Here is a 15,225-nt window from a genome sequence, read left to right as displayed (position 1 = left end):
GGCTTGATAAGTTTATGGAAGGGATGGTATGATGGGACTGCGTATGAAGGCATGTGTCCCATCAGCGACTGCCAGTAGCAACAAAATATGACTGGAGATGGGACACTAGCTGGGCAGGGCTCTTGAGTTATTACAGAGAATTCTTTCCCAGGTATCTGCCTGGTGGGTCTTGCCCCCATGCTCCTGGTCTAACTGATCACCATATTTGGGGTCTGGAAGGAATTTTCCTCCAGGTCAGATTGGCAGAGACCCTGGGGTTTTTTTGCTTTCCTCTGCAGCATGGGGCACAGGTCACTTGAAAGTTTAAACTAGTGTAAAAGGTGAATTCTCTATAACTTCAAGTCTGTAAACCATGATTTGAGGACTTCAATGACTCAGAAAGAGGTTAGGGATCTATTTCAGGAAGTGGGTGGTGAGGTTCTGAGGCCTGTAATGTGCAGGTGGTCAGATTAGGTGATCACAATGATCCCTTCTGACCTTAAAATCTATGAGTCTGCATCTTGAGTGAATTATCTGAAAGCAAACATAACACAGGATAGGTAAGAATTTCTCCCTTTTCTTTTATAAGTAGCCATGACCTTTCAACTGTTCCCATGTCACCTAAAATAGCTTGAGGCCTTTAATACTGTTAGTTAAAAAGAAATTATTATCTTTACATGTGTACATTATACAGGAAGTTTTCTTATAGCAAAACAGAACAATTTTTAACTAACCAATATCCTTTTTAGGTACCCACTAATTCCTCTCACTAATTACCCTATAACAAAGGAAACAATGTTTACCTTTAGGATGATTTCTAACTGTTTCCACTTTCCCCATTGTTGCTAGCTAACATCTCTGATAAGAAGTTTAATGCACAAACGCTTATTTGTTTTGAGATGCTTAGTTTTCCTTTTCTGTACCACACTTTCTTTTTTAATATTCAGTTTGTTTTGGAATTATTTCACTTGTTCACTTTCCCATTTCACTCTCTTATTTATTTGTGTGTGTGTGTGTGTGTGTGTGTGTGTGTTTGAAAGTCCTGCTGCTACACTGCACTGTCCTTATTCTGCTCCAACTCTCATTTCCAACCTGCAGGAAACCTTCTGGTACAAAATTCTTTCCTTGTTTTTATTAGAAGGGCATCTCTCCAAACATTACCCTTTCTGTTTGAAGCAGAAGCTATGTTTTCTGACTGGGAATGAATAATGGGTATATTTAAAGGGCACTTGACACTTTTCACCTCCTTACACACCATAAATAACCACTCCTTTATGTTGATTTTACATATCTGAAATGTGCTTTGCTATTCAGTAACACCTTAAAATTCATTTGAAGGAACAATTTGAAGAGTGTGGTAAGTACATCAGCTCTCAGTATGTGAAATAAATTTCTACAGACTCAGTAATAGCCTGTATCTGAAAATAGGCCCAAAAAACCTGTCAACCTCCATCCACAGTTCTAGAATTCAGGAAGAGAGTCACTTGTTCATGAAGGTGGTCACAAGATTGCTTCAGAGCAGACTATCAGAACTGTATGATAGAAGGGATACAGTAACTACAGAAGTTGATTTCACATTGAGACTCTTTATGTTCTGTTATATTTTGGGGAGCAGTTCGCAGGATTAAGGATTTTATCCACTGCCCATTGACATCACTGTGAGTCACTTTAACGGGCTCTGTATAGAGGATCCAGAAATTAGAAGATGGTGGTTTAATAATTTGAACATGGTTTAAGGGGACATTTTATGCAAGAATGTTGGCAGCAAAATGTATGATGGGGGAGGAATAATAGATGGGCTATACAAGTGAGATAACGGGAAGAATTGGTTATAACTGGGATTTGAAGAGTCAAATGCTACATGTAAACTGCAGTTCGCTCCTTCCTTCTGAAAGCTTTGAGGAGAGGTGAACTGGGTTTCAGTCTGGAGGGAAGTATTGTCAAGGCAAAGAGTACAGAGTAAGTGGGGAAAGTTGGAAAGTGCATAAATGCAATGGAGCTATAGAGATTTATCTCACCATGCTACTAAGAGAGTAATGGTCAAGTTATGTGAGCACCATAAGTGGATAGATTACTGGGAGTCATGAACTCCTGATTGGTAATACTATCTTTGACACTGACTCCATCAGTGGCCTTTGGCAAGCCAGGTGGGTTGCTGCACTTATGGCTGAAGCCCCAGCTATGCTTGTGGTGCCTCTAGGAGTAGCCCTAAGCTCTTGGTGCGATCTTACCTGCACTGGATCAAGAGGGGGCAGGAGTGTTTCCTGGCAGCCTGGGTGAGGGCTGCTTCTTGCTACCGAGAGCCCCAGTTGACAGCTGCCCCTAGCCGCGGCAGCCTCATCTCCTGCCCATGGAGGAATCGTGGGTGAGTCTGCAGGAATATGCCGCCTTCAGAAATCTGCTGCCCTACGCAGCTGCCTAGTTTGTCTATAGCTAATGTGGCCCCTGTGTATCATCTGCTGTTGCGATTGATTGCCTGCCTATAATCCATGTCAATTTCAAATGGCTGCTGGGAAGTTGTACTCTACAGGATAACCATGGGATCATGCTATTTGTAAAATGTGCAAAATTCTCCCACATAGGAAGGGGCAGAGAAGACTGTGATCCAGGTCTAGTTTAGGCATGAATTAAAAGTGAGTTCCAGGATTTAGAAAGCCTACTACTAGAAAATTTTTAAAAAGGTATTTTTCTTATCCCAGTTCCACTGGGTAATTTTTCTGAGGGCTAGGGTTGTTGGCTATCATTGCCAAACATAGATCCAGGTTTTCTTTGTTAGTTTTATTAAATTACTTTTAGATTATATGTCAATCCTCCGAGACCTCATCTCCAGTTCCTGATTAAAGATTGTCTGTACATATCAGGGGCAGATCTGTCCTAGAATGGAAGGGTTTAGAATTGTTTAGGGTCCTAGAATTGCAGACTTTACTTCCCTAGACTTGGTTCCTCAGAAGTAAGGCAATAGAAGTCCAAAGATTTATCACTTTCTGACAGGCAGTGGGTCAGAAGACAGTTTTTACCTTGCAGACCATATTTCTCTGAATTGTCCAAGTTCCAGGCAGGAGACCATGTTCTCTTTTATTGCATTGAACTGTCCCTCTCTGCATTTCTGCTTGCAATTCAGTTGTTGCTTCTGAAGCGCTTTCTTTCAGATTGGTAAGGAGCACCTGGAATTAAAATTGCCTTCACAGCGTTACTGTGTGCCACTTGCTTCGGTAGCAGGCAAAAAAGGCTTGATTCTCTGCTGCTCTGTACCTTGTGTAGCCTTTTGTACCCTACTAAGTGGAGAGAAAATACTACCATTTGAATGTGATATTGTGTTACACCCACTTTGCACAATGAAAACACAAGGCACAAAGAAATGGATTAAATGTCAAATTTTGGGCGGAAGTGGCTAAGCAGTAAAGCCATTTCTGATGGCGTGGTAAGGTAGATGGCTGATTGGAACAGAAGTATAAGAGTTATTTGGAGTTGTTTCAGTGGACTCATCAGTGGCATAACTTACTTGAATTCCTGTTACCAGACACATGCAGTTGTGGTGTATTCTAACTATGAACTCAATCCTTTCCTCATTCTGTAATCCTGAGCTCTTGCTCCCTCTGATTTTCTTTCCTTTCAGATCTTAGTGGGTGGGATTCTTTTGCCTGTGATTTTTTTGTGAACCAGCTCTCACAATCCTACCTATAAAGACTTTACATTGTAGTGCTATTATTTGCACAGTTACTCTTGTTATACTTTTTAATCATTTGCATCTATCCAGCTTTTTAACTGCTCTATCCTGAATTCCAAGATCTTTATTTTTTAGAAGTGGCTCCCTGGCAAAACTATGAAGCTTCTCAGAGAGACATGGAAAAGAGATTTGCAGATGATCATAAAGCTGATCAGGCACACTGTACATTGTAACACAGAGAGTCGTGCCCAGTTTACTACAGGATGCAGAGCAGGAACAGGATCTCCTACTGGTAGGACAGTTGGTAGCAGTGGAACCATCTTTACATTGTGTAATTACCATATGACAAATCCTGAGGGCTTCTGCAGTGGTCAAATTACTTGGCACTGAAGCTATTTTTTTTTTTTTTGGTATTAAGGGAAACTTTTTGTTCTAACAGATATAAATGTATAATTATTGCACTTAAAAGTAAAACTGTAATGAGGTTGCTCATAACTTAAAGGACTTTTTGAAAGAATTGCAAAATTCTGAGGGTATTTTAATGTTACCTACCAGAATGTATTTTATTTACTTCTGATTATGGAAGGCAGTATTCAAAAACAATCAGAGTTTAATTCACTGTAGTTCCCTGAGTCTTATCTGTGCTGGTCTTTTCCCTTACCAGTAACAGAAGATGTGTCTGTTTGTATGGAGTTTGTTTCTGTAGCTCGGGGGGGACACAACCTTTTTGGCCCGAGGGCCGCATTGGGGTTACAAAACCGTATGGAGGGCCAGGTAGGGAAGGCTGTGCCTCCCCAAACAGCCTGGCCCCTTCCCACTTCCTGCTCCCTGACTGCCCCCCTCAGAACCCCCGACCCATCCAATCACGCCCTGCTCCTTGTCTCCTAACCGCCCCCCCGCGATCCCACCTCCTATGCAACCCCCTGCTCCCAGTCCCCCAACCCCTATCCACACCCCTGCCCCCTGACAGGTTCCCTGGGACCCCATGCCTATCCAATCCCTCCGTTGCTCCCGCTGACGAACCTCCTCCCCATCCAACCACCCCCTGCTCTCTTTTCCCATGTTTGCCCCCCAGGACTCCCCTCCCCTCATCCAACCCCCCCCGCTCCCTGCCCCTTTACCATGCTGCTCAGCGCAGCATATCTGGCAGCTGTGCTGCCCGGCCGGAGCTAGACACACTGCCGCTCTGCTTGGCAGGAGCGCGCAACACCGCTGCCCAGAGTGCTGTCCGTGTGGCTGCGGGGGAGGGGGACTAGCCTCCCCGGCCGGGAGCTCAAGGGCTGGGCAGGACTGTCCCGTGGGCCGGATGTGGCCTGCAGGCCATAGTTTGCCCACCTCTGCTACAGCTGCTTTCTACAGACTCAAAGCACTAGAAGTTGCCTTATGGACTCTATTTCCCTGTTTTTTTTAGTAGTCGCTGAAAATTTTTCTCCTCTTGCTCCAGATCCTTATTTAATTGTCTTTCTGTTACTGACCTTACTGGCAATTAGAAGAGTGGGTTCATGGATGGAAGGATTAATCTTATTGGGACTAAAATAGACTTTCTAAGTGTTGACTAATTTGGAGGTGGGGGTACACTGAAGGATTAACTTCAGGGTCTAATCATATTCAGAATTCTCCACTGATGATAAAGAGGGTGATGATCGGCTATGCTGTGTTTTTGTTTTGCTTTTTTTGTTTGTTTTTAGGATTACCATCCTGTTTGCAGAACTGTTAATTAATAAAGAGCTTTCTGCTACTGGAAGTGATTTTTGTGTTAAAGATATATGCAGAAATGTATACCACTGGTGAAAGATCAATAGCTTTTTGGTCTCACAAATTTTAGTATATTTTCCACAGTGCACATGGTGGGAAAAAAAGAGAGAAAACAAGAAGGGAAGTAATTTTTACAGAAGAAAAACATCATTTTTATGGAAATTGATGGCTTTGATGCAAAATGGCAAAACTTACCTGAAAAATAATGAATTCTTGACGGAAAAAGTGCACAATATTAAACCATTTTTCCAGGATATGATTTTAGGTATAGAATAAGAAAGTGGAGTCTCCACACTGACCTCAGATTGAAAATCCAGAATGGTTAAACAAAATCCTCTACTTGGGTCTATTGAAGACATATGTGGCCAGAGGCATGAATCATAGAAATTTGATTTGGAAAAGATCTATTAGATCACCTCGTCCTTTCCCTGGGGACCAGCGTAGGCGTTATTCCTCACAATCTATTTTCACTTTAAGCTATTTCTTTTAAAATTGTTTTTGAAAGCTTTGTTTCTAGTTTTTTACGTCACAATCATAGTTTCTAGCAATCAATCCTGGATGGTGCTAAGCACTCCTGTGTGGTACATGAGGGCACTCTGCGCCCTGTGAGACTGCACTGCATTATTGACAGTAAAGTTCATGATTATACATATGCACCAAAGAGAGTATGGATCCTTAAATATTTCATGTTACCTGGACATTGGTTGAGTTTTTTTGATTGTTTTACATATACAAAAAACAGCATTTGAGAGCAACATTTTGTATAGCTGTGATAATGAAACTTGAGTATGATACTGCACCAACATTTTAATTCATTTAAAAAAAAATTTTGCAGAGATTTTTTTCAAAAGATATATTTACTTACCTTTAATCCTTGTGAAGATTTATATATTAGTGGATATAATTGATAATCAAATAAAAATATGGCTCCAGTTTGATGTCAACTGATTAAAAATTATGAAGGGCATAGTGCAAATTGATAATTCTTTCTCTATTTTCTTTTTGCTGTTCCATAATATGAAAAAAGTCACTTGAAGTTAATTGCTGGTGTATTTGAAATAAAAGCAAATATTACTGCACATAATGTATAGTTTTCCTGTTTAAACATATTATCATAGGCAGGGCTGGTAGCACCATCCGTTGTTAAGGTTGGCTAACACTTCCCATGATAAGACCCTGGTTACAGATGCTTAATGAAGGAAATGTCCATAGGATTCCTGCCTTATCTACTGTATGTGTTGGAAGGTGTGTAAGGAATGAGGCAGGGTTTGCAGGAAGAGAAAGGATGGTTTCATGGTTGAGGCAGTTGAATGCTGCCCTGGAAGAACTGGATTCTATTCCTACCTCTGCCTTTGAGTTCCCACATAATGCTGAACAAGTCATTTAAACCAAACTTTTCACAAGTGGTAGATAATTGTGTGTTCCTCATTTTCTGGGTGCCAAACTTGAGACCCTGGGTCTGATTGCAGAAGTTCTGAGCAACCTGTCATAAATATAAAGGGAAGGGTAAACCCCTTTAAAATCCCTCCTGGCCAGAGGAAAAATCCTCTCACCTGTAAAGGGTTAAGAAGCTAGGATAACCTCGCTGGCACCTGACCAAAATGACCAATGAGGAGACAAAATACTTTCAAAAGCTGGGGGGAGGGAAAAACAAAGGGTGTGTCTGTGTGATGCTTTTGCCGGGGACAGAACAGAAATGGAGTCTTAGAACTTAGTAAGTAATCTAGCTAGATATGCGTTAGATTATGATTTCTTTAAATGGCTGAGAAATTAAGCTGTGCTGAATAGAATGGATATTCCTGTCTGTGTGTCTTTTTGTAAGTTAAGGTTTTGCCTAGAGGGATTCTCTATGTTTTGAATTTAATTACCCTGTAAAGTATTTACCATCCTAATTTTAAGAGGTGATTCTCTTTATTGTTACTTCTTCTTTACTGTTTCTATTAAAATTTTTCTTGTAAGACCTGAATGTTTTTTTCATTGTTCTTAAGATCCAAGGGTTTGGGTCTGTGGTCACCTATGCAAATTGGTGAGGATTTTTACCAAACCTTTCCCAGGAAATGGGGTGCAAGGGTTGGGAGGATTTTGGGGGGAAAGACTTGTCCAAACAATGCTTTCCTAATAAATAAACCCAGATAAATGTTTGGTGGTGGCAGTGGAAGTCCAAGGGCAAAGGGTAAAATAGTTTGTACCTTGGGGAAGTTTTAACTTAAGCTGGTAAAAGTAAGCTTAGGAGGTTTTCATGCAGGTCCCCACATCTGTACCCTAGAGTTCAGAGTGAGGAAGGAACCTTGACACAACCAAAAAGTCAGTGGGAGCTGTGCTTGTATATAATATTCTTTTAACAGTTGCATAGTTTTTGTGTGTCGAATGGGGACAAGAATGATGAACCCCATTATAAAGAGAGAATTGGAACATGAAACATGTTATATGAACCCCGATTTAACCTCCGCTAAATTTTATTTTTAATTAAAAAAGCATGTCTGAATGTAGTCAGTCTTTCATGCTTCTTGTGTGACATCCTTGTTGGCGATCTTCAGCAGAGGCTACTGGTATAAGGATGAAATGGGCATTAAGATTGATGTTCTCACTCCTACAGTATATGTGATGGTGATGCCATCACAACCATAGGTGCCAACTCCATGGGTGCTCTGGGGCTAGAGCACCCACAGGGAAAAATTAGTGGGTATCCTGCACCCACCAGCAGCCAAGCTCCCCTCACCCCCTGCCCCACCTCCCCTCCCATCCCCCTCACAAGCGCACTGTGTCCCTGCTCCTCTGCCTACCTCCCAGCACTTCCCACTGCCAAACAGCTGTTTGGCGGCGCTTAGGACTTTCCAGGTGGGACGGGGGAGGAGTGGAGATGTGGTGCGCTCAGGGGAGGAGGCGGAGAAGAAGTGGGGCAGGGCTTGGGGAAAGGGGAAGAATGGGGGCAGGGACTTTGGGGAAGGAGTGGAATGGGGGTGGGTCAGGGGCGGGGTCGAGCACCCCCCCCCGGGAACAGTGGAAGTCGCACCTGTGATCACAGCAAAGATGAGGCACATGGGTGGAACAGTAGGGAAGCTTGCCCAACTGCTGCCCTGTTTTCTGTGGATAAAGAGAAGGCTTCACCCTCCAAGGCTATCAGCCAGTCACAAGTACTTAAAAAAATCTTAGTCTGTGATATTACTAGTAGTACGTTGTGAAAATAACTATTCTTCTGTATTTTCTATTCCTTAGGTTAAATACAAAAGAGACTTTGAAGAAAGCAAAGGAAGAGGGTTCAGCATTGTGACTGACACACCTGAATTACAAAGACTGAAAAGGACTCAGGAACAAATTAGTAACGTATGTGACTATCTCCTCAAGTGATAGCCAATCAGAGACATGGTACACATAAGAAAAGGCATGATTGTAGGTTTGTGATGTTTCTGATGGAGTCTGTGAGAGTGAAGAAAATGAATTTGATGACTGATTTGTGTGTCAGATTCTGAAATGTGTGTAACCTTATACCATACACTTACACAGCACATTGGCAAAGTGTGTTCACCTCTCCAGTTTCCATCAAAGGTGTTTGTAGTATTTGCTATACTACAAAGGTTATATGTAGTTTGCTTTTGTATTTAACGTTATTGTTTGCAAATAAGATTTATATTGTTTGATATATATTCCTCTACAGGAGTTCTCAAAGTAAGCATAGCTTGCAAAATAAAATTCTAAAATAAAATAAGACACTGATATTTAATTTTAGAAGGAAAATACCAGGAAAATGGCATGTAGAGAAGAAAAGAGGTACAAATGCTAGCAATGGAAAAGCATTGTCATGCATTAACTTATATCAATATTAATGCTGAATAACACCTTTGACATGGAGTGGGATTTTCAAAAATGGAACTTATCCTCAAAAGCACTAGGGTGCTTTTGAAAATTCCACCCTAACTATTTGATATATTCATATATTCCTACACTGGACATTTAGCTGACTGCACAAAGATGGAGAATTGTTATATAACATAATGTAAATGTCCAGTGAATATTATGTAGAATAAAATTCAACATTGTGTTTAGCTTTACCCAGCTTCAGTTCTAATGGGTATTCTGACTTTCAGAGCTAGGCGCTGTAAGCTATTTTTATACATTCTTTATTCTTTCCTTTGTTTTAACCATAAAAAAAATAGTTGCACAAAACCAGAAAAGTGAAAAGTGGTGAAAAGTGTTTTCAGAAAGGGATCTTGACCTTTACCAACTTGCAAGAAAAATATTTATTGAGTGGAACGAAGGGTTTCTCTGCAGGCATGGGACCTTGTTGCTTAATTAACTGTACTGTCTGGCTCTTGCACCGAACACATTTGCATTTCTTTTCAGACCAAGAAATTTTGTTTTAGGTAAGAAATACTTTATTTCCTAGATTCCTTTTTCGATGGAGGGGAATAGGTGTAAAGCATGGATGTGCAACTCCTGTCTTTCCATACCTGAAAAAGATGTCATATGTCAATAAAGATTTTTTTTTCTTCTCTTGCTATATAAATGATATTTGGACTTGAAATCAAAGGACTTTATTAGAATTAATCTTGAAGGGTAAATTAGAATAAAAAAATGTGGTAAATGAAGTTAAATTTCAATTATGCCTATCCTAAACACCTTTAGACTTATACTACTACTTTGTAGAAGGATGCTACATAAAACACAGTTTAAATCTAATTATTATTAGATTCTGTCTCACAGAGTAACTTCTGTGTTTAATAGTTTAGAAATGTACTTCACAGTTAGATTAAGGATCTCATTAAGATTTTAACTGTTTGAAAGGTAAGCTCTTTTATATTTTTTTAAAATTTTGTCACTTTTAATGTATAGCAAAATATAAAAATTATTAATAATCTTTTTTTTTAATTTTTAGTTGTACATTGATTTTTCTCTTCCCTCCCCCCCATAACTACTGGACACTTCTCAAAGATTGTCTTTGAAATGAAATTGTAACAACTTCACTCCAGGGGTAAGTTAGCACTGTTATGTGCATATCTATCAATACCCATAATATTATATTCTCAATAGATGTAATACAGTAGAAACAGACATTTTAAAATATTTCCCTTTGTCTTGATATTAAGTCCTGCAGCACTCACAAAAATTCTCATAGTGCTCTGTCTCTTTTATAATGCATGAACGATTCTTTTGTGTTATAATGAAATATAACTGGAAAGGGGGAAAAACAATAGATGGGCGTTTAAAAAAAAGGGTTATAAAAGGAGTGCATAATACTGTTGTTCTTTTGTTAGCAGCAACCCAGACACTGAAGTGCCTAGATCAGACAAATACTAATGGAATGTGAGGCATGATTGGTATAGCACAGAGGTGGGTAAACCATGGCCCGTGAGACCGTCCTGCCCCGCCTTTGAGCTCCTGGCCGGGGAGGCTAGCCCCCTGCTGTCCCCCCTCCCCAGTAGTTACGCCGCCGCGCAGGCAGTGCTCTGGGCGGCGGGGTTGTGCGCTCCTGCCAAGCAGAGCAGCAGTGTATCTAGCTCTGGCCAGACAGCGTGGCTGCCAGACATGCTGCTCTGAGCGGCATGGTAAGGGGGCGGGGAGTGGGGGTGGTGGTTGGTTAAGGGGCAGGAGGTCCTGGGGGGCAGTCAGGGGACAGGGAGCAGGGGGTGGTTGGATGGGGGCGGAGGTTCTGCGAGGGGGGACAGTCAGGGAGAGGAACTGGGGGTTGGATAGGCATGGGGTCCTGGGGGGCCTGTCAGGGGGAAGGGCTGTGGATAGGGGTCGGGGGACTGGGAGCAGGGGGGTTGAATAGGGGGTGGGATCCTGGGGGTTGTTAGGGGACAAGGAACGGGGTGGGGGGTTGGATGGATCGGGAGTTCTGAGGGGGGCAGATAGGGGGTGAGGGCCAGGCTGTTTGGGGAGGCACAGCTTCCCTACCCGGTCATCCATACAGGTTTGCAACCCCAAGGTGGCCCTTGGGCCAAAAAGTTTGCCCACCCCTGGAATAGCAGGATCAGGATGAAGTTTCTCAGAAATGAGTGAAATTTGCTCTGTGTCTTCAGACCGTTGTGTGAATTAATGGCTCAATCCTGCAAGGTGTGCAGTATACTTCCCGACTTCAGTGGGACTGGAGCAGCCTTCACAAGGCACCCAGCACCTTTGAGTATCACGCCCCATAGCAACAAATGTAATAGCTTGTTAATATCATGTTGGCATGACAGTCACAAACCAAGCATTCTAGTCTAGATTGATATAGGAAAATTAAATAAATTAAGTAGGTCTCTTAATGACAAGTTTCAGATATTTTGGGCAACCTTTTCATGGATGGATGAGCATTTTAAATTGCTTGTACATTTTCCAATTTGTATGGAGCGATTTAAGATGTCATAAATTCGTTTTGTTCAATATTTGAAACATAAAAATTCACATCCACTCTGCAGCAAAGGATGTCACTGATTTGTGGCATCAAATGGTCATATAATATGCACACAGAAATCTCAAATTGTGTGTGCAGTGAAATGCATTTATTTTGTTAGAGATCTGGGCCATTGTTTTTGTCCTTGTAAGCTGTGAGGGATAATTTCCACTATGCAGTCAAATATTCTCAAAATGAAAAACATTTAACTTGAAAGTCCAGTAACACTGGTGAATTTTATCAAGGAAAATGAGAAGGTAGCAAAATGGCCATAACAATTTTGCAAAGGCTCTATTTCTGCACATGCAGTTTTGAAGGGAGGGGAAGAAGCTGTGTATATAAATTTGAAAAGGGAATCACATAGCTAAAGAAAAAAATAGCAACACAATTTAATAAAATGTTAAGCAGCTTTAATGGGAATGGAGGACTCGCAACAACTTGCAGGAACTGGCCCTAGCTTAGTGCCATTAGTCTTTTATCTCTAGAGATCAGGTTGGAACCTCATTTGTGTCATATATGAAATAAGTTGTTTGTTCTCAAATTAGTTCTTGGTAAATTCTTTCAAATTTAAAATCAAACAAACATCTCTACAGTTTGGTTAAATGGACAGTTTCTGTTAAGAAGAAGCCAGGAGCTGGATGGCAGGTTCCCCTGGCTTTGCTGGATAAGCATGATGGTGTATGGAATCTTGCATAGTGGATGCCTGCCTTGGATCAAGTTGGTACTACCTAATCTCGCTTCAGTATAAGCATTTGATCACTTTCTGGGCACTGAATTTAATTCATGTATGAACAGAAAAAGCACACATCTACTGCCTTCTTCGTCCAGAGATCTGGGAATATGTATTCATTTACTTATTTTATATATACATGGTATTCTCCTTCCTGACAATATGCAAGATGTTGGGGGAAAGAAGGATGGAGGTCATGTAAAAAAAAAAAGTGAGCTCTAAAAAATGGCTTTAATTTATTCTGCAAAAACTGAAAACGGAACAAATAAAAAAATAGCCTAATGTACCAAGAAGTAAATCAACACAGTCACTTTGCCCAGTTATATGAAAATAACATTTTAAACCTCAAATGATAATTGAATTCTGATGTGAATATTCAATTTCATTAGAAATAAATTTTGGTTTATAGTACATTGTTTTCATTTCAATGGAAATCTGGTAATATAAGCTCCCAAAAACTGAGTGCATGAATTTGTATCATAAGAAGGGTAACTTTTTTTGTTTTGTCTCTGAGGCACATTTTTAAGTAGTAGGGGTCACAATCTACCCTCAACTATATCCATGCAACCCTACCAGAGTGTACCTGATGGCAAAACTTGCTCCTAAATATGAATGATCTAAATACCAATTTTCAGACAAAAGACCTACGGGATAAAGGAGGATTACTCTCTTAAATGTGACACAAACGTGTCCTCACACAGTATCTAAAGGAAAAACTCCTGTTGCTGGCTTCTGTGTTTGTGCCATGAACATCTCGGAGTAGAGCTTGGCCCTAACTGTATGTTTGAGAAACATTTTCATATTTGGAACTTACTGGCACATTTGCTTGTCCTGTTTACTTGCTCTAATATAAACTGCACTTTCAAATTGCCAAAACAGATTGTAAGGAAAATTGGCAGGAGAAGTTGTTAACATCAAGCCCAGGAGCACCATTTGTAGGCTACAAGCTTACAGCTTGAAGACTTTAGTTTAAAAGGTGGTTGGTTGGTTAAAAAGGGGGAGAGGAATTGAATGAAAAGGAAGGAGCAAAACTGACAGGTTCATGAATGTCAGCATTTCACACAACTAACTCAAGTGCTAGAGCAGAGATGGGCAAACTGTGGCTCGCTGGCCCGTCCTGCCCGGTCCTTGAGCCCCCGGCCCCGCCCCTGCTGTCCCCCCTCCCCTGCAGCCACGCCGCCATGTGGGCAGCTCTCTGGGTGGCGGGGTTGTGCGCTCCTGCCGAGGGGGCGGTTAGGGGACAAGGAGTGGGTGGGTGGGGGGGTTGGATGGTCGGGAGTTCTGAGGGGGGCAGTCAGGGGACAGGAAGTGGGAGGGGGCAGATAGAGGGTGAGGGCCAGGCTGTTTGGGGAGGCACAGCCTTCCCTACCCGGCCCTCCATACAGTTTTGCAACCGCAATATGGCCCTCAGGCCAAAAAGTTTGCCCACCCCTGTGCTAGAGTAATCTGTGGTGTGCCAGTAAGTAGACAGGAAAGGCATGTTATATCACACAGAAAAAGAGTGAACATTTATTAAAGGTAAAATTGGATTTCACATTGCCTAACCAAGTGGCTGATATTTTTATCTGTTTTGTCTTCTCCTTCTAAACATGATAGTTTTAATCTGTCATCTGGAAGTCCTATGTTAAATTTAACCAGTGCCAACACGCATTTATATTTGTGTGCATAATTATAGTTGAGCCAGATGAAAAATGTAGTTGCTGACATCAAAAATATTCCATACACACTCACCAGTTTCTGAACTGCATGGAAATATTGGGCTCCATCTTGCAAGGTGGTGTTTGCCTTCAGGTCCCCTTGACACCACTAGCAATTAAGTGTGCTGAGCAACTCCGGAAACTGCTCATTATCTTGTTGGACTGAGCCCAGAGTGTACAAAACTTCAGTTAAAGTAAATTACATGTAACACATTTAATTATTTTCCTAACATTTTACATCAGTTTAGAGATTTAGAGGATAAAAGGGTCTTTCTTCCTGTTAATACACACACACACACACACACACACTCTCTCTCTCTCTCTCTCAATCAGTCAGTCATGTCCAAACTCATCCCTTTTGGAGGATTGTCTTTACATTAGACTTGGTTGTACTTAAGTCAGCAATAAACTGAAGCTCTGCGCTTTCTCCTGAGGCTATGGCTTATCTCAGTGAGAACCTTCGGATACTCAAACCTTATACTCTGGTGGTAGTGCTGATAGGATCCATATGACCTATCCCATCATAGTAAGAAGGCAGAAATTCTGCCTTCATCAGCAGGGTGCTGGCACATGATGTTGGAGTGACTCGGCAAAAAAGCCTATTACTCCTATCTGTGGCTGTGAATATTTATTGCAAACAGATTCCAAAAATTTGTAGAATGGGTAAAAAGAAAAATCTGGAAAGTGCCTGAACACACGATTGAGGACTGGAGATGCAGGGAAAAACATAATTTAAATAATATATGTTAAATAGAACATATTAAATAAGCATTTGGAAAACTTCAAGAATGTGTTTTAAAATGTATAAAATTCCAGTATATAAAACAAAGTTTTGATATATAGTCTGTCAAAAAACAAAAACCCATTGTAAAAAAACATTGTTAAGGTTGCAACGTTAAGCACACAAAAGTTAAGAAATGCAAGAATTAAGGCTGCCTGTGAAATCTTAATCCAGCCCCCTTCTATGTATGCATTGTGATATAGTCTTTAATTACATGAGTGCATACTCGTTTTTCCACAGTGC

At 41.1% G+C, this 15,225-nt stretch overlaps 1 protein-coding gene across 3 annotated transcripts in view; it reads left to right on the top strand.

Moving 5' to 3' along the window:
• The window catches only part of NEBL (nebulette), a gene marked incomplete at its 5' end in the record, with an annotated part of 406,620 nt that overhangs the window by 193,642 nt on the left and 197,753 nt on the right, over window positions 1-15,225 (top strand). For all 3 annotated transcript variants that reach the window (XM_084619776.1, XM_084619777.1, XM_084619778.1), the window contains one exon: window positions 8,618-8,725. In XM_084619776.1, coding sequence (XP_084475902.1) covers window positions 8,618-8,725 — 108 coding nt within the window. The remainder of the gene's footprint in view (window positions 1-8,617; window positions 8,726-15,225) is intronic.

Source organism: Lepidochelys olivacea (genome assembly GCF_965140295.1).
Source record: "Lepidochelys olivacea isolate rLepOli2 genome assembly, chromosome: 2".
Lineage (NCBI taxonomy): Eukaryota > Metazoa > Chordata > Testudines > Cheloniidae > Lepidochelys > Lepidochelys olivacea.
Note: the sequence above shows the minus strand (reverse complement) of the source record. Positions and strands in the feature narration are given on the sequence as shown.